Source organism: Eschrichtius robustus, chromosome 11, assembly GCF_028021215.1.
Source record: "Eschrichtius robustus isolate mEscRob2 chromosome 11, mEscRob2.pri, whole genome shotgun sequence".
Classification (NCBI taxonomy): Eukaryota; Metazoa; Chordata; class Mammalia; order Artiodactyla; family Eschrichtiidae; genus Eschrichtius; species Eschrichtius robustus.
This window is the reverse complement of record NC_090834.1, coordinates 102,828,572-102,853,478: the sequence shown is the minus strand read 5'-3', so window position 1 is coordinate 102,853,478 and position 24,907 is coordinate 102,828,572. Positions and strand designations below refer to the sequence as shown.

General features: G+C 38.3%; 2 protein-coding genes and 1 pseudogene across 3 annotated transcripts in view; 2 read left to right on the top strand and 1 right to left on the bottom strand.

The window, feature by feature from the left end:
* The window catches only part of FAM111B (FAM111 trypsin like peptidase B), a 51,687-nt gene that overhangs the window by 24,315 nt on the left and 2,465 nt on the right, over window positions 1-24,907 (bottom strand). The window contains exon 2 of one of the 2 annotated variants that reach the window (XM_068555024.1): window positions 17,649-17,730. In XM_068555024.1, coding sequence (XP_068411125.1) covers window positions 17,649-17,730 — 82 coding nt within the window. Of the gene's footprint in view, window positions 1-17,641; window positions 17,731-24,907 lie in introns of those variants that run through there. The other variant, XM_068555028.1, reaches the window with a different exon arrangement.
* Window positions 2,820-3,981, top strand: LOC137771627 (elongation factor 1-alpha 1 pseudogene; annotated as a pseudogene).
* Window positions 5,796-22,766, top strand: LOC137771544 (glycine N-phenylacetyltransferase). The gene is made up of 7 exons (XM_068555030.1): window positions 5,796-6,001; window positions 9,528-9,624; window positions 11,870-11,965; window positions 17,476-17,583; window positions 19,391-19,517; window positions 20,373-20,544; window positions 22,264-22,766. Exons 3-7 carry the CDS (start codon window positions 11,888-11,890, stop codon window positions 22,664-22,666), a joined length of 888 nt encoding a protein of 295 aa, XP_068411131.1. The 5' UTR covers window positions 5,796-6,001; window positions 9,528-9,624; window positions 11,870-11,887; the 3' UTR covers window positions 22,667-22,766.

Below are 24,907 nucleotides of genomic sequence, written 5' to 3'. Positions count from 1 at the left end.
TTCTATGAGGCCACCATCACCCTGATACCAAAACCAGACAAAGATACTACAAAAAAAGAAAATTATAGACCAATATCACTGATGAATATAGATGCAAAAATCCTCAACAAAATACTAGCAAACAGAATCCAACAGCACATTAAAAGGATCATACACCACGATCAAGTGGGATTTATCCCAGGGATGCAAGGATTCTTCAACATACGCAAATCAATCAATGTGACACACCATATTAACAAATTGAAGAAGAAAAACCATATGATCATCTCAATAGATGCCGAAAAAGCTTTTGACAAAATTCAACACCCATTTATGATAAAAACTCTCCAGAAAGTGGGCATAGAGGGAACCTACCTCAACATAATAAAGGCCATGTACAACAAACCCACAGCAAACATCATTCTCAACGGTGAAAATGGAATACAAATTGGAAAAGAAGAAGTAAAACTGTCACTGTTCGCAGATGACATGATACTATACATAGAGAATCCTAAAAATGCCACCAGAAAACTACTAGAGCTAATCAATGCATTTGGTAAAGTAGCAGGATACAAAATTAATGCACAGAAATCTCTTGCATTCCTATACACTAATGATGAAAAATCTGAAAGAGAAATTATGGAAGCGCTCCCATTTACCATTGCAACAAAAAGAATAAAATACCTAGGAATAAACCTACCTAGGGAGGCAAAAGACCTGTATGCAGAAAACTATAAGACACCGATGAAAGAAATTAAAGATGATACCAACAGATGGAGAGAAATACCATGTTCTTGGATTGGAAGAATCAATATTGTAAAAATGACTATACTACCCAAAGCAATCTACAGATTCAATGCAATTCCTATCAAATTACCAATGGCATTTTTTAACGGAACTAGAACAAATCATCTTAAAATTTGTATGGAGACACAAAAGACCCCGAATAGCCAAAACAGTCTTGAGGGAAAAAAATGGAGCTGGAGGAATCAGGCCCCCTGACTTCAGAGTATACTACAAAGCTACAGTAATCAAGACAATATGGTACTGGCACAAAAACAGAAACATAGATCAATGGAAAAAGATAGAAAGCCCAGAGATAAACCCACACACCTATGGTCAACTAATCTATGACAAAGGAGGCAAAGATATACAATGGAGAAAAGACAGTCTCTTCAATAAGTGGTGCTGGGAAAACTGGACAGCTACATGCAAAAGAATGAAATTAGAATACTCCCTAACACCATACACAAAAATAAACTCAAAATGGATTCGAGATCTAAATGTAAGACCGGACACTACAAAACTCTTAGAGGAAAACATAGGAAGAACACTCTTTGACATAAATCACAGCAAGATCTTTTTTGATCCACCTCCTAGAGTAATGGAAATAAAAACAAAAATAAACAAATGGGACCTAATGAAACTTCAAAGCTTTTGCACAGCAAAGGAAACCATAAACAAGACAAAAAGACAACCCTCAGAATGGGAGAAAATATTTGCAAAAGAATCAACAGACAAAGGATTAATCTCCAAAATATATAAACAGCTCATTCAGCTCAATATTAAAGAAACAAACAACCCAATCCAAAAATGGGCAGAAGACCTAAATAGACATTTCTCCAAAGAAGACCTACAGATGGCCAAGAAGCATATGAAAAGCTGCTCAACATCACTAATTATTAGAGAAATGCAAATCAAAACTACAATGAGGTATCACCTCACACCAGTTAGAATGGGCATCATCAGAAAATCTACAAACAAATGCTGGAGAGGGTGTGGAGAAAAGGGAACCCTCTTGCCCTGTTGGTGGGAATGTAAACTGATACAGCCACTATGGAGAACAATATGGAGGTTCCTTAAAAAACTAAAAATAGAATTACCATATGACCCAGCAATCCCACTCCTGGGCATATACCCAGAGAAAACCGTAATTCAAAAAGACACATGCACCCCAATGTTCATTGCAGCACTATTTACAATAGCCAGGTCATGGAAGCAACCTAAATGCCCATTGACAGGCGAATGTATAAAGAAGGTGTGGTACATATATACAATGGAATATTACTCAGCCATAAAAAGGAACGAAATTGAGTCATTTGTTGAGACGTGGATGGATCTAGAGACTGTCATACAGAGTGAAGTAAGTCAGAAAGAGAAAAACAAATATCGTATATTAACGCATGTATGTGGAACCGAGAAAAATGGTACAGATGAACCGGTTTGCAGGGCAGAAGTTGAGACACAGATGTAGAGAACAAACGTATGGACACCAAGGGGGGAAAACCACGGTGGGGTGGGAATGGTGGTGTGCTGAATTGGGCGATTGGGATTGACATGTATACACTGATGTGTATAAAACTGATGAGTGATTAAAAAAAAAATAGTGCCCATTATGGGAGAGATGCCAAATTACAATGGATTCAAAAGTATGTAATGGGGCCTTACGTACACAACACCACCCAGCGAGTCAATCAGAATTGCATGATTTGTGCTAAAAATAAACCCAAAGACTGCTGTTGGACCTCCCCAGATGAGGACCCAACATAGGAACCTGTGCCACTGAGGACTGGACTCAAATGCCTTGAGCTGCAGGAGATTTCAGATATCTGCCAGTATTTGTGGATACTTTTTCAGGGTGGTTAGAAGCGTATCCCACCTGGACAGAAAGTCTCTGAAGAGGATGCCTGGGTCTTGAACAAACTGAAAGCTGAACGTGAGTGTGGTATCACCATTGATATCTCCCTGTGGAAATTCGAGACCAGCAAGTACTATGTGACCATCACTGATGCTCCAAGACACAGAGACTTTATCAAAAACATGCTGACTTTATCGAAATCATGTTGACCCAGGCTGACTATGCTATCCTGATTGTTGCTGCTGGTGTTGGTGAATTTGAAGCAGTTATCTCCAAGAATGGGCAGACCCATGAACATACCCTTCTGGCTTATACTCTGGGTGTGAAACAGCTAGCTGTTGGAGCTAACAGCTAGTTGTTGGAGCTAACAACAGATTCTGCTGAGCCACCCTACAGCCAGAAGAGATATGAGGAGGTTGCTAAGTAAGTCAGCACCTACATTAAGAAAATTGGCTACAACCCTGACACAGTAGCATTTGTACCAATTTCTGGCTGGAATAGTGAAAACATGCTGGAGCCAAGTGCTAGCATGCCTTGGTTCAAGGGATGGACAGTCAGCCCTAGAGATGGCAATGTCAGTAGCACCATGCTGCTTGAAGCTCTGGATTGCATCTTGCCACCAATTCATCCAACTGACAAGTCCTTGTGTCTGCCCCTCCAGGACATCTACAAAATTGGTATTGGCACTGTCCCTCTGGGTCGAGGGGAGACTGGTGTTCTCAAACCTAGCATGGTGGTCACCTTTGCTCCAGTCAACATTACAACTAAAGTAAAGTCTGTTGAAATGCACCATGAAGCTTTGAGTAAAGCCCTTCCTGGTGACAGTGTGGGCTTCAACGTCAAGAACATGTCTGTCAAAGATGTTCGTCATGGCAATGTGGTTGGTGACAGCAAAAATGACCCACTGATGGAAGCAGGTGGCTTCCAGCTCAAGTGATTATCTTGAACCATATCAGTGCTGGATATTCACCTGTGCTGGATTGTCACACAGCTCACATTGCTTGCAAGTTTGCTGAGCTGAAGGAGAAGACTGATCATCGTTCTGGGAAAAAGCTGGAAGATAGCCCCAAATTCTTGAAATCTGGTGATGTTGCCATCGTTGATATGGTTCCTGGCAAGCCCATGTGTGTGGAGAGCTTCTCTATCCTCCTCTGGTCATTTTGGTGTTTGTGACATGAGACAGATGGTTGCTGTGGCTATCATCAAAGCAGTGGATAAGAAGGCAGCTGGAGTTGGCAAGGTCACCAAGTCTGCCCAGAAAGCTCAGAGGGCTAAATGAATATTATCCCCAATATCTGCCACCCCAGTCTTAATCAGTGGTGGAAGAACGGTCTCAGAACTGTTTGTCTCAATTAGCCATTAAAATTTAAAATAAAAGACTGGTGAATGATTAACAATGCATGATAAAACTTTCAAAAGAGAAGGAGAATGTTTTGTGGACAACTTGTTTTGTGTGTAGCAGTTTTTAAAATCAGCGCTTTAGAAAATCACACACATAAATAAAAAATCAGTACTTTTTAATTGGTTAAAGCCCTCCTGAAGGAAATTGTCCCCTGATTTGGATGAAGGCATTGGAACAACATCCATCCTGGAGACCACAATCAACAGGAAAAACTGAGAAAATGAATATTAATTTAACTTGTGATACAGCCTTGCCAGCTGCCCTGTCATGGATCAGTGGCTCCCAGAAGCAGGCTTAAATTAAGCCCCTTTGAAATATTGTATGACAGGCCATTCCAGGTGTCTGCCTGGGTGGGAGAATCCATAAATGCTCTAAAAGAACTAGCAGTTGCCAAATATGGTAGAACATTGAGCACTAAACTGAACTCTGTTCATGAGGTCAGCCTATCCAACTGAAGTAAATGGTAATTTCATTGTAGCTGGAGAAGCATCAACCTATTTGTTTATTTTTGTCCAAATAAATAGCATAGGAATTTAGTATATGTATTGGGAACTGGAACCAAAACTCCAAGTTCAATTACAAATTAGACAACAAAATGCTAAGGGGTTTCATCAGATTCAAATAGTCGCAGATAAAAAAGGAAAGAGGATTTTACTACTGACTAAAGATTCTAAGGAATATTCATTGCCCCCATTCAGCAGAAAGTAGCCAGAGTGGTCTTCATCCCTTTCCCCACAAGATTGTGGAATGGACACTGACAGTGGGGAACTGTGATAGGGAACAACCTTTGTATTCTATTGTAAGTTAATCACAAAAGAGATATTGCTTATAAGCTTAAATTATACATAATGGCCCATCTCTGGGAACCCTGCCTCCCAGATAATGAGCATGAAGCTAAAATACCTTTGTTAGGCTCACAGGAAACATCCTGACCAGGTCCACCTGTGAATGACTGCAGGAAGGAAGAAATTAACACATCCTCTCCAGAGACTGACTGGAACCAGGAAATGTTTGGCTTTAGTCCCTCTCCTTTTAGTATAAAAGAAGCCTGAATTCTAACTCAGGCAAGATGGTTCTTTGGGACACAAGTCCACTATTTTTTGGTTTGTCGGCTTTCCAAATAAAGCTGCTATTCCTCGCCCCAACAACTTGTCTCTCGATTTATTGCCCTATTGTGCTGTGAGCAGTACGAGCTTGGACATGGTAATGTTATCTTCTAGACCTTACTCTATAACTTCTGAAAGTCAGCCATTATTTGTACTTTTATTCCTTTATGTATAAAATATTTTTTCTCTGGCTACTTTTAAGGTTATATCTTTAAATGGGGGTTCTCAGTAGTTTAAATATATGCCCGGGGGGGTGGGGAGTTCCTTCTGTTTATTCTGTTTGAGGTTTACTGAGCTTATTCTAAGGGGGAGAATTCTAAACCCTTTAGTCTTTCCAAGTAATTTCTTTACTTACGGTAAAAAAAAAAAAAAAAAAAAAAAAAAAGAGCTCTGATTCTATGCATCAAATCTAAACAATAGTTGTCCATTGCTTTTGCTGCAGGTATTTATGAAAGGGAAGAGAAGGAAGTAGGTATTTCTTGTAGCGATCCACCTGCCTCCCCAGTTCTTAGCCAGCTGGTTTCACAGATCAGAGTTGCTGAGTGTTGGCAGGACCTTTAGGACCAGAAAGCAGCTCAGCCTTCTGGAAAAAGAGCCTCAGGAGGCACTCTGCCAATGTCTCAATGTTACAAAGCCATGTCCCTGAACATGGGACCCGGAGGGAGGGACTCCATCTCGCACTCCACTGCCAGGCATGCAGCTTGGTGCATGAATTCTATTACGAACCTCAGCTCAGCAGTTTTTGGATCAAACAGGTTAAAGTACACTTTTCAAGACCACTATACCCAGAAGACATAGTTCATCTTCTGGAAAAATCGGCCACCTCTTTTTTTCTGAGGACCTCTGCAGAGACTGAATGAGAAGACAGCTTTGCAGGTGAGAACAAAGGATCGTTGCTCGGAGACTCCTCATCTCCTTCTGTTTCCGCACTGAAATGGAATGAATCAAAATGCTACTGTTGGATGTGGATAAGAATTTCTGAGCTCATCTGTGTTGAGAATTATGTCAGATGAAAAGGAAACTATTCCCTTTGAGAAACCTGTATCAGGCATCTACTGTGTGTACAGCAGTATCCTAATTCTGTGAGAAGGTTTTCACTGGATAAAGACAGGCTTTTATTCTGAATTGATAAATGTGGAGCAGTTTGGGAGCTTGCCATTGGTAGATGGGTGATAGAAAATGTAATAGCATCTGGGACGGAATAGGCTGGTTCAGGTCTCAGTATATAACAGAGATTGTTGACATACTATGCAAATATGATCTTATTTAATCCTCTAGTAACATACTGAGTTACACAGTCAGATTTTTTTCCCCCTTGGATAAATGATGGCCAGGGAAATTAAGTGCCCTGCTTAAAGTGTCAAAGAGACAAGGTAGATTCTAGTAAAAGAATTACAATACAGATGATATTAAATATGAATGTAAAACCATAAAAAAGAATGTAATTTTAAAAATCTCAGCTGTAATGCCCCTATATTTGGTGTTTCCTTCTAATTTTTTATCTTTACATGATTTATGTAAATATGCACAGAAAAAGACTTTATAGCTAGTTAGAATTTTTGCACTGTCATTTTTATCCTTTTCATGTTCATCTTTAAGACTCTCTCATATGACAACATATATATCATAACTTTTATGTTAATGGGTTTTAGAGTAGTAAAATAATGATAGATCATAATTTATGTAAATTATAGAGAGACACTGAGATTGTGTCCAATACTTCCCTGTTACTTAATATTGTATTGCTTTACAAACTTTTTCAGAGTATTTTTCTTTGTTTGAATTGTTTTCTTTGAATAAATTCCCAGTACTGGAATGGCTTTGTCAAAGGTTTCAAAGTGTGCTTTATAGGACTTTGCCCACTATCGATGCTGGCAACCCACTAAAATGAATCTCCTCAGTTTTAGTCAACCGCATTTACTGAACACCATATTTGTGTTTTCAGTGCGTGTGTGCACACATGTGCAGAAGGTTCTCCCAAATGTACTTGTTGATACTTTAACATCCCCAGTAATCTGGCATCAAATTGAACTTTTCATATTTTCATGTAATCTTTTTGTGAAATGCTCCTCGCTAATGTCTGATTAGTCTTTACAAATGAAACATGTCTACTACTGTCTTGATACTTTCCAAGATATGGCACAGGTACTTCTATTCTGGTCTGAGCCTTTTTTCAAAGGAGCAACTAGTAGAAATTCCCATGCCCAGAACATAGTTGGCCTTCTGCAAGTACTTGTTGAATGAATGAAGGAGTCTTTTCCCCCTTGGTAAGCAGAGTGACTAAATCGATTATGTTGATACAAATACATAGTACATTCAATCACTAAACAGACATTGAGTCCTTACTGTGTATAATAAACATTGAGAATAATAAAATAAATCACTTGAGGCCCTGCCCAGAGGACTGATAATCTAGAAGACAAAATGCAATTTATTGTAACAAGTTGTGTGATTGAAATATGTACATAATCTTAGGGGAGTGCAGAAAAGAGAGTGATTTGTTTTGTTTGGATTGAGGAAATAGAGGGAGTCAATAGGGGAAAATCTGAAATTTGAGTAAGACTTTGAAACGGGAGCAAAAGCTGCATTTAGAAGGTCTTCTGGAAGTAGAGCATAAATAAAATGAAGAAAGGCAGGAGTCGTTAAATCAGATACTGAGTTAAAGAAATATTCTGTGGTCTTGTGGGGAATAGAAGGACAACAGAGGAGACTAATAGACTTTACCTTGATAGTAAAAAAAAAAAAAAAAAAAATCATTTACAGGACTTAAGTGAGTCTTACCAGTCCCAGTGACTGCCCACAGCAGCTACAGTCAAGATACAAACAACACTTTAAAAATTAACTTAAAATGGGTTAAAGACTTAAATGTATTAAGACTTGAATTCGTAAAACTCCTAGAAGAAAACATGGGAGAAAAAACTTGACCTTGGTCTTGGCAATGAGTTTTTGGATATGACAACAGAAGCACAAGCAATGAAAGCAAAAAATAAAGTGGGAGTATATCAAACTAAAAAGCTTATGGAGAGAAAAAAAACAATCAACAAAATGAACAACCCGTGGAATGGGAGAAAATATTTGCAAACCAATAAGGGGTTAATATCCAAAATATGTAAAGAACTCATACAAGTCAAGAGCACAATATATATATTGTATATATATTTAATCCTGTTTAAAAATGAGCAAAGAAGCCCTGAAAAGACATTTTTCCAAAGAAGACATACAAATGGCCAATAGGTACATGAAAAGATGCTTGAAACAAAATTACAATAAGATACTACCTCACACCTGTTTAAATGGCTATTATCAAGCAGACAAGCGATAAGTGTTGTCGAAGATATGGAGAACAGGGAACCCTAATGCACTGTTGGTGGGATTATGAATTGGTGCAGCCACTATGGAAATAGTATGGAGGTTCCTATAAAAATTATAAATAGAACTACCATATGATCCAGTAACCCCACTTCTGGGTACATATCTGAAGGAAATTAAATCACTATCTTGAGGAGACATCTGTACCCCCATGTTCATTGCAGGATTATTCACAATAGCCAAGACATAGAAACAATCTAAGTGTCCATAGATGGATGAATAGATAAATAAGTTGTGGTATATCTATACATTGGAATATTATTCAGTCATGAGAAAGAAGAAAATTCTGCCATTTGTGACATGGATAACTTGAGAGCATTATGCTAAGTGAAAAAAGTCAGATAGAGTAAGACAAATATGCTATGATCTCAGTTACATGTGGAATCTGAAAAAAACCAAACTGATAGAAACAGAGAAGAATGGTGGTTGCAAGCAACCAGGGGTTGGAGGAGATGCAAAGATGTTGGTCAAAGGGTACAAACTTCCATTTATGAGATAATTTCTGGAGATCTGGTGTGTAGCATGGTGACTATAATTAACAGTGCTGTACTATGTACTTGAAAGTTGCTAAGGAGTAGATCTTAAATGTTCTTACAACTATGCAAAAAGAAATATGTGATGTGATGGAGGTGATAACTAACCTTATTGTGGTAATCATTTTGCAATGTACATATGTATCAAATCATCACATTGTACACCTTAAACTTACACAACATTATATGTCAATCATATCTCAATAAAGGTGGGGAAAAAAGAGAGGTAACCACTCCCTTAGTGGTTCTGGGCAAGACTCTTCTCCCCTCAAATCATGATGGGACCTCCTGGTTAAATGAAGGGACTATTTTTCTCCCCAGATAACTGACAAAAATTCCAGGTAAAAGGGAACACATATGAAAAATCAAAACATTAATTTGTCCAAGATTCTCCAACATGTTAAAACAGCAGGATCAAAAAATGAAATGAAGTCTTTGATAACTGAAGCATGACTGCCAATAGACACAAACTAATACTAGTACCATTTCTCCAAGTACAGATTCTACCTGCTCATCCCAAAGGACCAGCCTTCCCAAAGGGTTGAGCTGAAGAGGAGCAGGCCCTGAACACAGTGACCAGAGAGTTGGGAAGCCAAAGTAAGTAGAGAAGAAACCAGCTGAAGTCAGTTTCCTAGCATTGATGAGCTAAATTCATGGATACCAAAAATAGACCAGGGATGACCGTTAAAGAACAGTCAGGAACATAGGTAAATAAATGAGTTTAAACAACAGTGACTCTCTCCTAATATCTACAGGGTTTTGCATATTCCAAGTTTAATGCCATTTTGAGTCTAACAAAACTTTCTCCATAGTTCTTGTCAGAAAGAGTTAGCCAGTCATTCCCAGGAATATGGCAGCTGGCATCTAACACCATCCTCTCTTCAATGGCCAGTTCTAGTGCAATCTCCTTTAAGAACGCTATAAGCTTCCACTGAGAAGTATTCTCTGTCTTTTGTGGATCTCGTAGGCCTTAGGCAGAACATTTGATTTGCCACAGTCTTCTGTCTACATTTTTAGTCAGCATGTTATGATCCAATTCTTCTGATAATCCTAATTTCATACAGTGAGTCAAAATGTAGAAATGCTGCTTTATATTACATAGTAATATATACTATACACATCAGACTCTTAGGTTTAGGGATGGGATAAGGCTCAAGAAGAGGTGAGGATTGGGGATAGGGTGACTGAATTCGTTTTCAATATCATTTGGTATAAAAATGAGAAGAATAATTTATTTTTTAAAGCATATCAAAATGGCTGCTTCAAAATGTCATGAATTCTATAGCACTGTAATTGCATATTTATGGGATAAGTTAGCTCTTTCTATGGGGCATGTGTTAGTTGTGTACGTGTTTTATTTTCCTTATTAGATTATGAGTACTTAAACGACAGGAAATCTAAGCTCACAGTTGCTCAGAGAGTTAGTTGATCAAAATTAAGTGTATCGGTCAGGGTCCAAGCGGAAAAGTAGATTTGTTACAGGGATTCGACCTTATGCAATTGTGTGGCCTAGTTCAGCAGTTTCTGTAAGGCTGTTTCTTCCCATCTGGTGCTGAAGACTGAAGTACACAGGGAAGGTAGCTGGGAAAGGAACATGAGAGGGAGAAAGAACAAGCTGAAACCCACAGTATAAGCTGAGGCTCACGGAGCCGGAGAAACTTTGTCAGTCCTACCGACCCTGACCTTGGTAGAATGGGTGTCCCGCAGAAATCAGGTTCCTTTGTTAAGGAGCCAAACACCCACACCTGGCCCAGGTAACAGACAAGCTGAAGGCAGATCTGGGGAGAGTGAAGCACTTGCCAGCCCAGCCCCTACCTTGGGTCGTGAGGTTAGCTGCAAAATGCCTGCTGCTTCAATTCTGCCCTCCAGGTCCTCCTTAGGAATCTCTCTGTGGCCCACCCTAGCTGGAAATGTGCAGAGAAGGGAATTCTGAGAAATGTAGTTCAGTCTAGCTGAGGTGACACTCACCACGTTTGTTGAGATGACAGTGAGTTCTCAATAAATATTTATTGAGCGATTGCATAAGTGAATGACTGCATGGATGAATAAATCAATACTTAGGTTTCCAGACTAGTCGCAAAAGTCTATTTCAATTATAATGAAGCCATACTAAGATACCGTTGAATAAAAATCAAGGCCAGACTTTGGTAAGGAGAGCCTTTATTTGAAAGGATTATTTCAAGAGTGGGGAAAAGGAGTGCTGTAATAGAAAGAGGGTATTATTTCAACAGGAGAACTCTTAGACCATAACATCTACAAACACCTGAAAGGTCAGGCAGGAAATGGTTATTCTTTTATGGAAAGGAGTAAGCAAGGTTCATGGAGGATCATTCTGAATGCCAGTGTTGGTTCGGGCTGAGGGTAGGTCACAGTGCAGAGCCCTGTGTGGAGGAGAGAAGCTTGATTAATGTGCGCTCAAGCCGATAACTTTTGTTAAGACATCAGAACACTTTGTTCTGATGGTTCAGTGGGGATAAACAGTCAAGCTAACCATTTATGAAGGAAGAGTAAACAGGGCTACAAAGAACCCAGTTCTTCTGCCCATTTTTTAATTGGGTTGTTTGGGGGTGGGGTTGATGTTGAGTTGTATGAGCTGTTCATTTGTTGAAGATTGGGAATTTGAAGGCTTAGTAGCTGGACTTGTCATAGGTAACAGGGGGACATGGTGAGTCTTACTAAGCCAAACGGAAGAAGGACAGTTCTTTGCAGGAAGACATTTCAAAAACACAAAGGGGACGGAGAGCTTTCTTTAGCAATTACTGTTTTCCAGGATAACAGGGCTTAGGTGCCTTTGTCTGTCTTGCAGCACTTCTCATCCCTTGGTTTTTGATCCTCTCCTTAGATTCAGGTACCTGCCAAGATGTTCCACTTACAAGGTCCACAACTGCTGCAGATGTTAGAGAAATCCTTGAGGAAGAGCCTCCCTGAGTCCTTAAAGGTGAGAGTGGAACGTTCTTAGGGAAAAAAGGACTAGCAACAGCCTAAGAAAAAGGTGGGAAAGAGAACAAGCATTCACTGAGCACCTACTCTGTGCCAGACACTCACTCATCTTGCATCTCATTTAGTTTACATCATCTCTCTGCAAGGCAGGTACATCATGTCTGTAGAACCAAAGAGGAAACGGAGGCTCAGTTATATGACTTGACCAAGATCACAGCAATAGTGAGTGGCAATGCTATGATTTGAATCCACTATGTTCTTTGCTGTGTGATGACCCAAAAACTTTCCCTTGTGCCCTTTCAACTCTTAGGTTATATAACACTGGAAGTTTGTCCAGAACTGGCAAAGTTAATGTGTAATTTATTCTTCCCAAACAATCAAGTGCCTGATGAAAAGTTAACCATTATGATTCTTCTTTGTAATTAGTAACTGGTCAATTTCTGTTTTGTCAAACCCCAAAGGATTATTATGTTTAACTTGGGGTGAGACAGAAATTATGTTTAAGAAGTGATCTTATACCATAGAGAAGTGTTTTTTCTTGCAATAATATATGTTGCAAAGGGACTAGGCTATTGCTAAAGAGTGCCACTGCATTATGATAAAGGCATTAATTCATCAAGGAGACATAAGAAAGGCTGAAATGTATACACCCAACAACAAAGGCTCAAAGTACCTGAGACAAAAACTGATAGAACTGAAAGAAGAAATAGGGAAACACACAGGTATAAAGACTTCAACATTCCTCTCTCAGCAATTTGTAGAATAGGCAGAAAACCTATAAATATATGTGAACTTATTATATATGAAATACAATGAACCAGCTACTAATTGGCATTTATAGAATACTTCCCACAACCACAGCAGAGTACATATTATTTTCAATTGCACGTGGAACATTTACCAAAGTAGATCATAATTTAAAAAATTTTAGAAGAATTGAAATCATACCAAGCATGTCCTTGAACAATATAGAACTAAACTCAAAATAAAAAAAACCTGAAAGGTGTCTGAGAAATACCTGAATTTCTAGAAATTATACACTTCTAAATAAATCATGCTTAAAAATCACAAGGAAAATTAGAAAGTATTTTAGTTGAATGAAAATAAAAATACAACTTCTGAAAAGTTTTGGGATGCAACTAAAGCAGTGATAACTGGGAAATAGATAGCATTAAGTGCTTATAGTAAAAAAGAATAATGGTCTCAAATCAATGCTTTAAGTTTCTACCTTAAAAACTAGAAAAAAAAAGAGTAAATTAACCTCAAAGCAAACACAATTAAGAAAGTTATGAAAGATAAGAGCTGAAATCAATAAATTTGAGAGGAGAAAAACAATTAAGATAATCAATAAATCTAGGCTCTGGTTCAGTGAAAAAAATCAATAATGTTGGTAAAGTTCTAACCAAACTGACCAAGAAATAGAAGACACAAATTATAAATATCAGGAATAGAACAGGGAGCATTACTACAAACACAATAGACATTATAAAGATATTAGGATACACTATTTTCAATACTGAGCTCATAAATTTTGCAATGTATGTTCTGTGAAAAGCACAAATTACCAAAGGTCACTGAAGAAGAAAAATGCAAACTATATTGTCCTATATCTATTGGAGAAATTGATTTTGTAATTTAAAACATTACAACAAAGAAAACTCCATGCCCAGATGGTGTCAGTGGCAATTTCTACTACACATGTAAGGAAAAAATAATACCCCTTCTACACAAACTCTTGCAGAATAGAGCAGAGGAGAAAACACTTCCCAAATCATTTTATGAGTCCAGAATTACCCTGATACCAAAGTCAGAAGTGGGTATTACAAGAAAAGAAAACTACAGAACAATATCCCTTGTGAACAGAGATTAGCCTCAACAAAATACTATCAAGTCAAATCCATCAATATATCGAAAGGATAATACATCATAACCAAGGGGAGTTTATCTTGGAAATGCAAGGCAGGTTCAACATTCAAAAATCAATCAATGTAATTCACCATATCAACAGACTAAAAAAGAAAAGCCATATGATCTTCTCTCAATAGATGCAGAAAAAAATATTTGACAAAATGTAATATTCCTCATAGAAATAAAACTCTCAGAAAACTAGGAATAGAAGGAATTTCTTCAACTTGATAAAAAGCATATTGGAAAAATATACATCTATCATCATACTAAATAGTGAAAGAGTGAATGTTCCTCCTAAGATCGGTAACAAGGCAAAGATATTCATTCTCACATTTCTATTCAACATGGTACTGGATATCTTAGCCAGTACAATAAGGCAGGAAAAAGAAATAAAAGACATATGTATTGGAAAGAAATAAATTAGTGTTTATTCACAGACGGTATGATTGTGTAATGTAAAAAACCCTAAGGAATCTACCAAAAAGCAACCCTAAAAAGCTCCTAGATATATAACCAAGTTTAGCAAAGGCTTTAAGGTGAATATCTATAAAACAAAAATTGTTTTTCTATGTGCTAGCAATGAACAATTGGAATTAAAAATTAAAAATCAATACCTTTATAAGCACCCCCCCCCAAAAAAACCAACAAGAGACAACAACAACAAAAAACCTTAGGTATAAACTGTTAATTTACAAGGCTTGTCTCTAAAATAAATCTCATTTTCTTTTGTTGATGAATCACAGCTCTGGACTTCTCAGGGCAGCATGAATATGATGTATATAATTCAGTATAGTTAATTACACTGATCATGCTGATGGGAAACCTGGAAGGAATAGCATCATATTACACCTTTTTTTACCTTTTTCTGGTGCTCTGACACCTTGTATAGGGATCATGTGTAGACTCAGCCATGAGTGCTGAGTGTAGCCCAGAGACACTGATCCTTCTGACTGAGGTAGGGTAGGGAACTGTCGAAAGGAACAAGGTCAGGAGTCAGGCTGTTCTGACCCCACAAATTCATTGTTTTCTGGGTAACACTGCAAAAATTAAACATCTCTAAGTCTCAGTGCTCTTGCATGTAAAATGAGTAAAACCGGAAAGTAAATACTCTAGGTAGACATTCCTCAACCTTAAACAGGGTTATGATTACCTTGCAGAGCTGTTGGGAGGATTAAATAAAATATGATAAAATTTATAGCCAACACTTCTGGAACACTTACCAAATATCAGGAACTACACAAAGTGCTCGACATGAACTCAAAAGTCTAACTCAAAAGTGTTTTGTATTTTTTTTAGGAGGGGGAGTTACTAAATCAGTTAGGTGCTCTGTGGACTGAGATATTTTTATCTTGAGTGGCTGCTTTGAAAAGTTTTCCAGGTTAAATTGTTTTCTTCCATCTCTATAGGGTAGATCTCTGATGTTTGAATTGTTATTTACTTCTTGTGTTAAGTGGATCCCAACTTTTTGGAGAAAATTCTTGGCACTACTAGCCTTAGCCAACTCTCTCGCGAGGCAAAGTAACCCACAATATGAGATCCTCAGTTTTAATGAGTAAATAATGGTTCTTTTCCTCTCTACTCAGTTGATTCTTTGATGACATAGTTTTTTCCATAAGCAGAAATCTAGAATATTTGTAGGAATGGTTCTTGTTACAAATGTATGACCTAAAACTCATTCTCATTCAATACTCACTAAAGTCTCAAGTGAGAGAAAAATTCGTGTATCATGGCCTGAGGATGGCCCATCTCTTTCTCAAAGTAGTGGAAACTATTATAAATAGGTTCATCTCACATGTTAACCCCAATTAATTAAATTTGTAGTGGCTGCCTGCATCACTGTGTTCAGGCTTAGTGTTGCTACCATGTGCACAGAAATGTGATATATAAATGTCACTGGTTCCAAACTCCAATGTTTAAAAAATGTATTTTTATTACTTTTTATTTTCCCTAAAACTGCATTTAATTTCTATATTGAGCCCCTGCTGATGGCAGAAATTTAATAATTTTATAAAAAAACAGTAAAGTCAAAGTTTGCCTCCCCCTCTTTCCCCTTAGTCTGACATAAACATTTCATGGCAAAGGTAGGGAGGCACAGGGTGAGGTGTGGTCCTTTGTCACTGAAATGTTCACCATTCCATTGGTCCCTGGTCTTTGGCATCCTTCCATACCATCTGCTGAGGCCTCATGTTTCCAATGCATTTAGGTCCTGAGGTCTGCCCTAGTATGTACTACTGTTTTTCCCCTCCCCACAACCGCAGGGTCCATTCTAGTTTGGAGAATCTCTCTTTCTCAGCCTCTTCAGTGTTTTGAGGGCACCAATGTTTGAACCGATGCTTGTAGTAAAGATTAAACAGATTGCCCAATATGTGATGTTCTTGGACCTTGGTCACCAAAGCTTGTGTTCTTAATACTATGCTCTGTCTCCACTTATTAAGTAGGCAGGAGTTCATTTAACCTTTCTGGAAGGTAATTTGGAGATGTGTGTAAGAAAGAAAATCTTTAAACTGCAGTTGACGTTTGATCTAGAAATTCCCCTTCTAGAATTTGTAATATCAGGCATATTTGCAAAGATTTATGCAAAAAAAAAATGTTCATTGAAGAAAAAACTGTTAAAAATTAGAAAACACTGAAATGACCAGCAATAAGAGATAGTAAAATTGAATTAGAGTCCTTCCATATAATGGCTATTATGCTGTCATTAAAAATGACTGTGTAGGGCTTCCCTGGTGGCGCAGTGGTTGAGAATCTGCCTGCCAATGCAGGGGACACGGGTTCGAGCCCTGGTCTGGGAAGATCCCACATGCCACGGAGCAACTGGGCCCGTGAGCCACAATTACTGAGCCTGCGCGTCTGGAGCCTGTGCTCCGCAACAAGAGAGGCCGCGATGGTGAGAGGCCCGCGCACCGCGATGAAGAGTGGTCCCCACTTGCCGCAACTAGAGAAAGCCCTCGCACAGAAACGAAGACTCAACACAGTCATAAATAAATAAATAAAAGAACGTGAATTTCTTTAAAAAAAAAAAAAAAAAAAGCAAACTGGGCTATTCATTTCAGTAACAGTCAAGTGGTCTTAGTTTGCATTCAATTTCCGATCAGTTTCTCAATCTATTTCATCTGAAGTCTTCACATTACCCACTATAAAAAATACCTATTTATTAAAAAAAAAAAAAATGACTATGTAGATTTGTGTTTACTGACATGGAAATACGCTCATAGTATAGTGTGTATGTGTATGTATGGGGGGGAATAGATGTTAAATTAATATGTATTAGGTAATTTCATGTTTAAAAACTATGTGTAAATAAACGGAATAAAATGGAAAGACAACACTAAATTCTACAATGTGATAGTAGATGATTTTTAATTTATTCATTTTATTTATCTGGATTTTAAAATATAGTCATATAATATTCTCATTGTTTGACCCCAAAATCTATTTCCATTTGGAGTAATAAAGTAGAACCTGAAGATTGAACTGAATGGCCCTATTAGGTACTTACCCTCATTTCATAGAAACAGACTTTGAACTGATCAAATGCAAGGCACTTTGCCATCCCTTCCTAATAAGCTGACCTTCTCTCACTTTGTCGGGATACTGCAGGTTTATGGGACTGTCTTCCACATGAACCAGGGAAACCCTTTCAAGCTAAAGGCCCTGGTGGACAGGTGGCCTGATTTCAATACAGTGGTTATCCGCCCTCAGGAGCAGGTAAGGTGCCAGATGAGGAATGAATATGCATCTATGTTTGTATTTGCTATGAACCTACCATGTACCTTGCAATGTGGTAGACCCTGGGGATACCAAAATGAATTGCAGTGATAGTGAACAAGTCCTTGTCCTCAAGAACTTCACAGCCTGGAGGGAAACACAGACAAGCAGATAAATTACAACATGCCTTGAAAATGTACAAAAACATACGAGATACAGAAGTAGCACTGACCAAGAGATGATTACAACTATGGATGTCAGGGGATGCAGGGAGAGGATTAGAGAGCTTTCATGACAGACATTTCACCAAAACTGAATTTTGAGGAATAATAGGTTTTTGACAGGTTGACAAGAGCAGAGATTGCATTCTAAGCAGAGAAAATAACACCCAAAAATATGTGAAGTTAAACATGAATAATGTTAAGGAAATATAAAGAACAAATTACAATGCTTGTATTTGGGAATATATTTTCAGTACCAGACTTTTAAAAATCACTCAAACTAAGAGGTTAATCTGTTTCAAATATAAATATGTTCGTAAGCATATTGCAAATATAAAATAAAAATTCCTCTCATCGTATTTTGATATAAATTATTTACAAGTAAAATTTAAATGTATAGTGACTTTAAAAAAGCAAATTAAACAGAATACAAAAATAAAGATAATTTAATTATTGAAATCTAAAAATGGAATAATATTCGCTTTTATATGCAACCTTTAAAACAGAGATTGTGGGACTTCCCTGGTGGTGCAGTGGTTAAGAATCCGCCTGCCAATGGCAGGGGACAGGGGTTCAAGCCCTGGTCTGGGAAGATCCCACATGCCGCGGAGCAACTAAGCCCGTGCGCCACAACTACTGAGCCTGCGCTCTAGAGCCCATGAGCCACAACTAACTACTGAGCCCTCGTGCCACAACTACTGAAGCCCGCGCACCTAGAGCTCGTGCTCCTTAACAAGAGAAGCCACCGCAATGAGAAGTCTGCGCACCACAATGAAGAGTAGCCCCTGCTCGCCGCAACTAGAGAAAAGCCTGCGCACAGCAGCAAAGACCCAATGCAGCCAAAAATAAATAAATTAATTAATTAAAACAAAACAAAACAAAACAGAGATTGTTGGTGGTATTAATGCTGAGGGCATTTCTGTACAACAGCTTCCAGCTGTTCTACCCTTGTTGGGTAGTTGTTCTCTCCTTCCTTTGCCTTCAAAATAAATCTCATCCTTTATTTGTTAATTTTGAGGACCTCTTGTTGAGCAAATTTTGCATTTCAGTTTTGTTGGGGATATGAATTATTTTTTAAACAATAGTGCATTGTGGTTTACATTTTAAAGACATCATGTGTCTTCACTCTGTATAGCTTTATCACATGTGAGAATTCTAATACGAAGTTACCTGTGTCAATTTCAACATTGTTTTCATAATCCATTTGTTCTGAGACTCTTTGAAACAGTGTAACATTTACTCTTGTAATGGAAACTTGTCTTTGACAAAAATTCCTTCCTTCTCCTGAGGATTACAGAATTACTGAAGAATGCTTTGTAAACTGGTAAGTGTTTGGCTGATTTGAAATTGTAATGTAACATATAAATACCTAGTTCATCAAGTTTTTCTTACTCATAAGTGGAATAATTCATTAAATCCTTTACTTAGTCTTACGATATAAATGATTCAGGAATGATGATAGTACATCAAGAAGAATATCAATATTTAGGTTTGTAAAATATCACTGTATAATGAAATACCAAGCACAAGTATTCCAATCACTGGGTATAATCAATTTGATTTATTTATATTACCCAACCAAACAGGAGATGGCAGATGACTTTGATCACTACACCAACAGCTACCAAATCTATTCTAAGGACCTCAAGAACTGTCAAGAATCCCTTAGCACATCAAACATCATCAACTGGAAACAGCATTTGCAGATCCAAAGTATGTAAGGGATCTGGGATGTGTGCTGGCTGCTAGGACTGCTCATATCTATATACCTGTAGGGTCACTTTTTATCCTGAGTACATTCCCCTACAACCTTTATTTCCTTTTACCAAACTCCAGACACTCGGCTTGATGTTCATTCCCTGTATCAGCTGCCACCACCTCTTCAGTGGAGTTGAATTCAAACATTGCAAACTCTAAGGTTCTTTTAAGAACGTGTGAGTGATGCAAGTTCTCGTTACCGGAGGATTCATGATATATTTTTCAGACATATTCAGGATCCCTTAGGGTGATTGGATGTGACAGCAGAGCTCCCCCTCTGGCCTTCCATTCCTAGAATTAGAATGATAAGTCCTTGTGCCACAGAGCACCACCCCAGTCACAAGAACACCTGTCATTGTTGGAGTCAGACTCCCTTGGGTGACATCCTTGCTCTGCCTGTTACTTGCTTTGTGATCTTGAGCAAGTGTTGTAACTTAACTATTATTCAGTTCCCTCACATATAAAAAATGAAGATAATAAAAGTATCTAAAACATAAGGTTAATGTAAGCATTAAATGTGGTATCAGACCAATACCTGGGCATGTAGTATGTGGACATGCAAGGTTGCCTACTGTTTTCTAAATACCAATTCTCCTCGATTTCACAGTACTATAGTCAGGATTTCTAGTATTATCTCTGTATTGCAGAAGAGAAAACATGCTGAGGTAGCGAAATGGCCATGGTCACATGGTCATTTGCAACAGCAGAGGCAACATTGTCTGACTTTAAGTCCTTCATAGCTTCTGTTGGGAAGCTTTGTGAAGCATCTAAATGGACAATTGCTTCTCTCCTAACTTTATCCCTCTCTAGGTTCACAGTCCAGTCTGGATGAGGTGATACGGAATCTTGCAACCACTAAATTCATTAAGGTCAAGCAAACACAATGCATTCTCTATATGATGTCTGAGACAGCGAGGAAACTTCTTCCTTCCCTGCCGGAGACAAAGAACTTACCTGCTGGATATGGCAGACCCAAAGCCATGTGAGTTTGAGAAAAGACACTCTGTACTATTCACATCTTTCACTATTGAAGTAGCCTCCCAACTTCTCTCCTTATATTCACTCTTGTCTCCCTACAATCCATTTCCAGGGTGATTGCTTTTAGTATGTAATGTGGATTATGTCCATTCACCCGCAAAGAAGCCATTGAGGTTTCTCAGCATACTTTTAATAAAACCAAACTCCTTCATGGACTTTCAAGGTCCTGTAAGACCTGGAACCCATCACCTTTTGGACTTCATTCTGTCCCTCTAGCTAACTCCCACCAGCAGCTCTGGCCATCTTTCTGCAGCTCGATCTCATACAATCACACATGCATTTGCACTTTGTCTGCCTACAATGTCCTTTCCTCTGATCTTCATATATTTGCCTCTTTCTTGCCATTCATACTCTCAAATGTAATTTCCTCAGAGAGCTCTTCTCAGAGAACCCTGTCTAAAACCACCGCTTCCCGTAAGTCTTCAACTGCAAAACCCAATTTTTATTCTTTATTGCATTTATCATTATCTGAAATCAGCCTGTTTGTGTATGTATTGACCTGTTTGTTCTTTGACCCTCTCCCCTACAACATTTCAAACTCCACAAGTGCAGTGACCTTCTTTATGTTGTTCACTGATAGATCCTCAATAACCAGACTGAACACATAGCAGGTGCTTGAAAAATACGCATTTAATGAATCCACAGAGCAAAAGTTTTCCAGTAAAAAGAATTTAAACAAATTATATATTTTCCCCCATTGATGTCCAGTCTAACACTGAATAGAACTGAACACTGATGGTGGAGATTTGAGTTGGAGATGCCCAATCCTATGACCCTCTGTGTGTTAATATACCTGGAAAAGCTTTATTCACATTGTATCACACGTGACACCTGAAAAGCACCTGCACATCTATAATCTCATTTGATTCTCCTGTCCACCCCATGAGATAGACAAGGTAGGAGATATTATCCCTAGTTTCCTGACAGAAAATAGGCTCAGATAATGAAACAGCTTGTTCAGGTCACATGGATGGTTAAGGGCATAATGGGCTTGAGTCTAGATCTCCTAGTTCCACATGGTGGGCTCTTTCTAGGACACCCCCGAAGCCTCTTTACAGCCTGCAGATAACTTCAGATTCAGTGTTTTGTACCTCGGGGGTCGCCTGCATGCCACATCACTCCCCCTCTCTGGAATTCAGTTCCCACAGTGGCCAAGGACCCTCTGACGCCAACATTCTAAGATTCCATGATTCTATGCTCTGGCTTTATATACAGCTTGCTAGCATGTGCTTTGGGGCACTTGCCTATTTTCTGTTTACCTATTTTTCTTATCTGTAAAATGGGGGTGATATCAATTCCCTCATATTAAGGGGAGAGTCACTGCATTGCTGAAAGGACTGATACTTAATATTTATGTACTTCTTATTGTTTATGGGCACAAGTCCTAGGTACTCATGATGTAATTGCTCTTATATCAGTATTTAAGGAAGGTACTATTAATATCCCCACTTTATAAAGAAGAAATGGAGGCAGAGAGACATTATGTTGCCTGCTCGAGATCACACAACTAGCCAGATTATGAATCCCGGTGGTCTGGTTGCAGAATCTATACCTTTACCTGTGCTCTCATTTGCATTGTCTGAAGACAATTTGGGGACAAACAAATATAATACTCCACAGTATGTGTGATTTATGGACTGTTCTTTTTCCTTCTTCTCAATAGTAACCAAGAGATGTTTAAACTCTCATCCCTGGATCCTATCCATGCTGCCATGGTGAATAAATTCTGGCATTTCGGTGGCAATGAGAGGAGCCAGCGATTCATCGAGCGCTGTATCCGGACCTTCCCCACCTTCTGCCTGCTGGGGCCTGAGGGGACCCCTGTGTCCTGGTCCCTGATGGACCAGACAGGAGAGGTGCGGATGGGGGCCACCCTGCCTGAGTACCGGGGCCAGGGTCTCGTCTCCCATATGTTGTTTGTCCACGCCCACACTCTGGACAAACTCGGCTTCCCCGTATATAACCATACAGACAGAGCCAACAAAATCGTACAGAAAATTAGTCACAATCTGCAACATATCCCCATGCCCTGTGATTGGAACCAGTGGAACTGTGTGCCTCTGTGAAGCAGCCACGAACCCAAGACAGTGCTGGGTGGGCTGGTCATGTGGCAAGAGATGCTGAGCAGGGGGCAGAAAGAAAGAATAAACTGTAATCAGCAGTAAAGCAGTGTGTGTTGTTTGGGCTCTGGGGAAGCAGCGTGAGTGGTCAACAGAACCACCAGAGTCCCTACTCCCAAATCACTCATGAATTTCCCTTTGGGTCCAGCAGACCTTCCTATTTCCTTCACGTTCCAACCCTGGCAACCACCATTCTATTCTGTGTTTCTGTGAGTTCAACTTTTTTTTTTTGAAGATCCCACGTATAAGTGATATCATGCAGGATTTCTGTTTCTGTCTGGTTTATTTTACTGGTTCACAATTTTCTTCTAATACATACGGCTAGTAAGGAAACTATCCATAATCAATAAGGAATAAATGCAACCCACTGTTCTAGTGGTGCCATTATTCTTCTTTCCAGCACCATCATATCTATCTCTATTCAGAACGTGTACACAGAATGCAGAGCAAGACAACTTAAGTACTATAGCTTGTCATATCACAATAGCAGGACAATTTAACATCTTGTTTTCCAGAAACAGTACACATGCAAAAAGAAAACTGTTATTTAACAATAACTGTTAAAATGTATGTGGCAGAGATACTTTAAATTTGAGGTAAATCAGGAAAAATCTATAAAATTGGATCAAATTTGTGGGATTTTTATCACACATAACATTTGTACATTCTGTGAACTAGGTTAAATCTATAAATATTGAATATGACTTTTTTTTCTAAATTGACAAGATAAAAAAAATTGGCATGTTATCAACTTGTTTCAAGTTGCAGGATGAATATGAATTACTTGTATTACAAGTATGTATTACTTGTAGTACAAGACTACTCTAGGTAGAAAGGGATACTTCAAATGTAATGTTCTTTTGTGTGTGAAGAGGAGTTTTACAATTAATATCAGCCATTATTCTCATACCAAGCTGTAGGACATTTTATACAATTTAATAAAGGAATTTACATATTGAAAACCCTCCAACTAACATTGTATGCTATGCACTAATGTGCTGTGCGGTTTCAGAAAATTAAAGCTTCGAAAATGTTCAGGAAGACGACTTTACTCTCAACTTTCTCTTGTAGTACAATCCACCCTTCTAAGAGTTCAGAAAGGAAACAGAAAAAATGTTGCATTGTCATCAAATAAATTTTTAAGATAATGAATTTTTTGTCTTCCTCAAAAAGGAATTTGAGAATAGGATATAATAGTGCATTGTGTACTAATCCATAGTGGTATGTATCTATATAGTTATGTATATATATATTTTTCCTTCAAGACACAGGAATTTTAAAAAATTCTCACATCTCATTAAAGCCATGAAACAACAAAATTCTCACATCTCTAATGAATTAGTGTAATCATAGGTATGATTATCAGAGAAGAAAGACACTGAGGATGTACCAGTGGTAGAAAAAAAATAAGAATTCTCCAAGCTGATACATCAAGGTAGAAGCACTTCCTTATTTTGGGAGATGACCTGAAATTCTGTTGGTCTAAGACAGCACTTCTAGATGACATCTGCAATCATCATCGCATCACTGGAATTTTCTGAATACTGACAACATAAAACAGCACAGATTCTAGTAATAAATTATATTAGCTGCTTATTTTTACCTGAAAAGGGCTTTATTTTACTTAAATTTTGAAGGGTATTTTCACTGGGATGTAGAATTTTATCAATGTTTTTCCTGAAGCGCTTTTTACGATGCTGTTCCAGTGCATTCGAACTTTGTAGTGATGAGAAGTCAACTGCAATTCTCATTATTCCCGGAAGGAAATGTGTCTTTTATGTCTCTGACTGCTTTGTCCCCCCACTTTTTAATTTTACGTATTTATTTTATTGTGGTTGAAAAATATGAGATCTTAACAGATATGTAAGTGTACAGCACGGTATTGTTCTCTATGAGCACAGCAGACCTCTAGGACTTTTTCATCTTACAAAACGGATACTTTATACTCATTGATAAGCAACTCATCATCTTTCCCTCTCCCCAGCTCCTGGTAACTACCACTCCACTTTTTGCTTGTATGCGTATCATTACTTTAGATACCTCATGTAAGTGGAATCGTGCACTATTCGTCCTTCTGTGACTAGCTTATTTCACTTAGCATAAAGTCCTCAAGTTTCATTCATGTTGTCATATATTGCAGCATTTCCATCTTTTTTAAGGCTGAATAATATTCCATTCTGTGTATGT

Coding starts and splice junctions, on each gene's coding strand:
- LOC137771544 (XM_068555030.1), top strand. CDS start 11,888: ATGTTCCACTTACAAGGTCCACAACTGCTGCAGATGTTAGAGAAATCC. Junction 11,966..17,475: donor GCCTCCCTGAGTCCTTAAAG/GTGAGAGTGGAA, acceptor GGGATACTGCAG/GTTTATGGGACTGTCTTCCA. Junction 20,545..22,263: donor TATGGCAGACCCAAAGCCAT/GTGAGTTTGAGA, acceptor TCTTCTCAATAG/TAACCAAGAGATGTTTAAAC.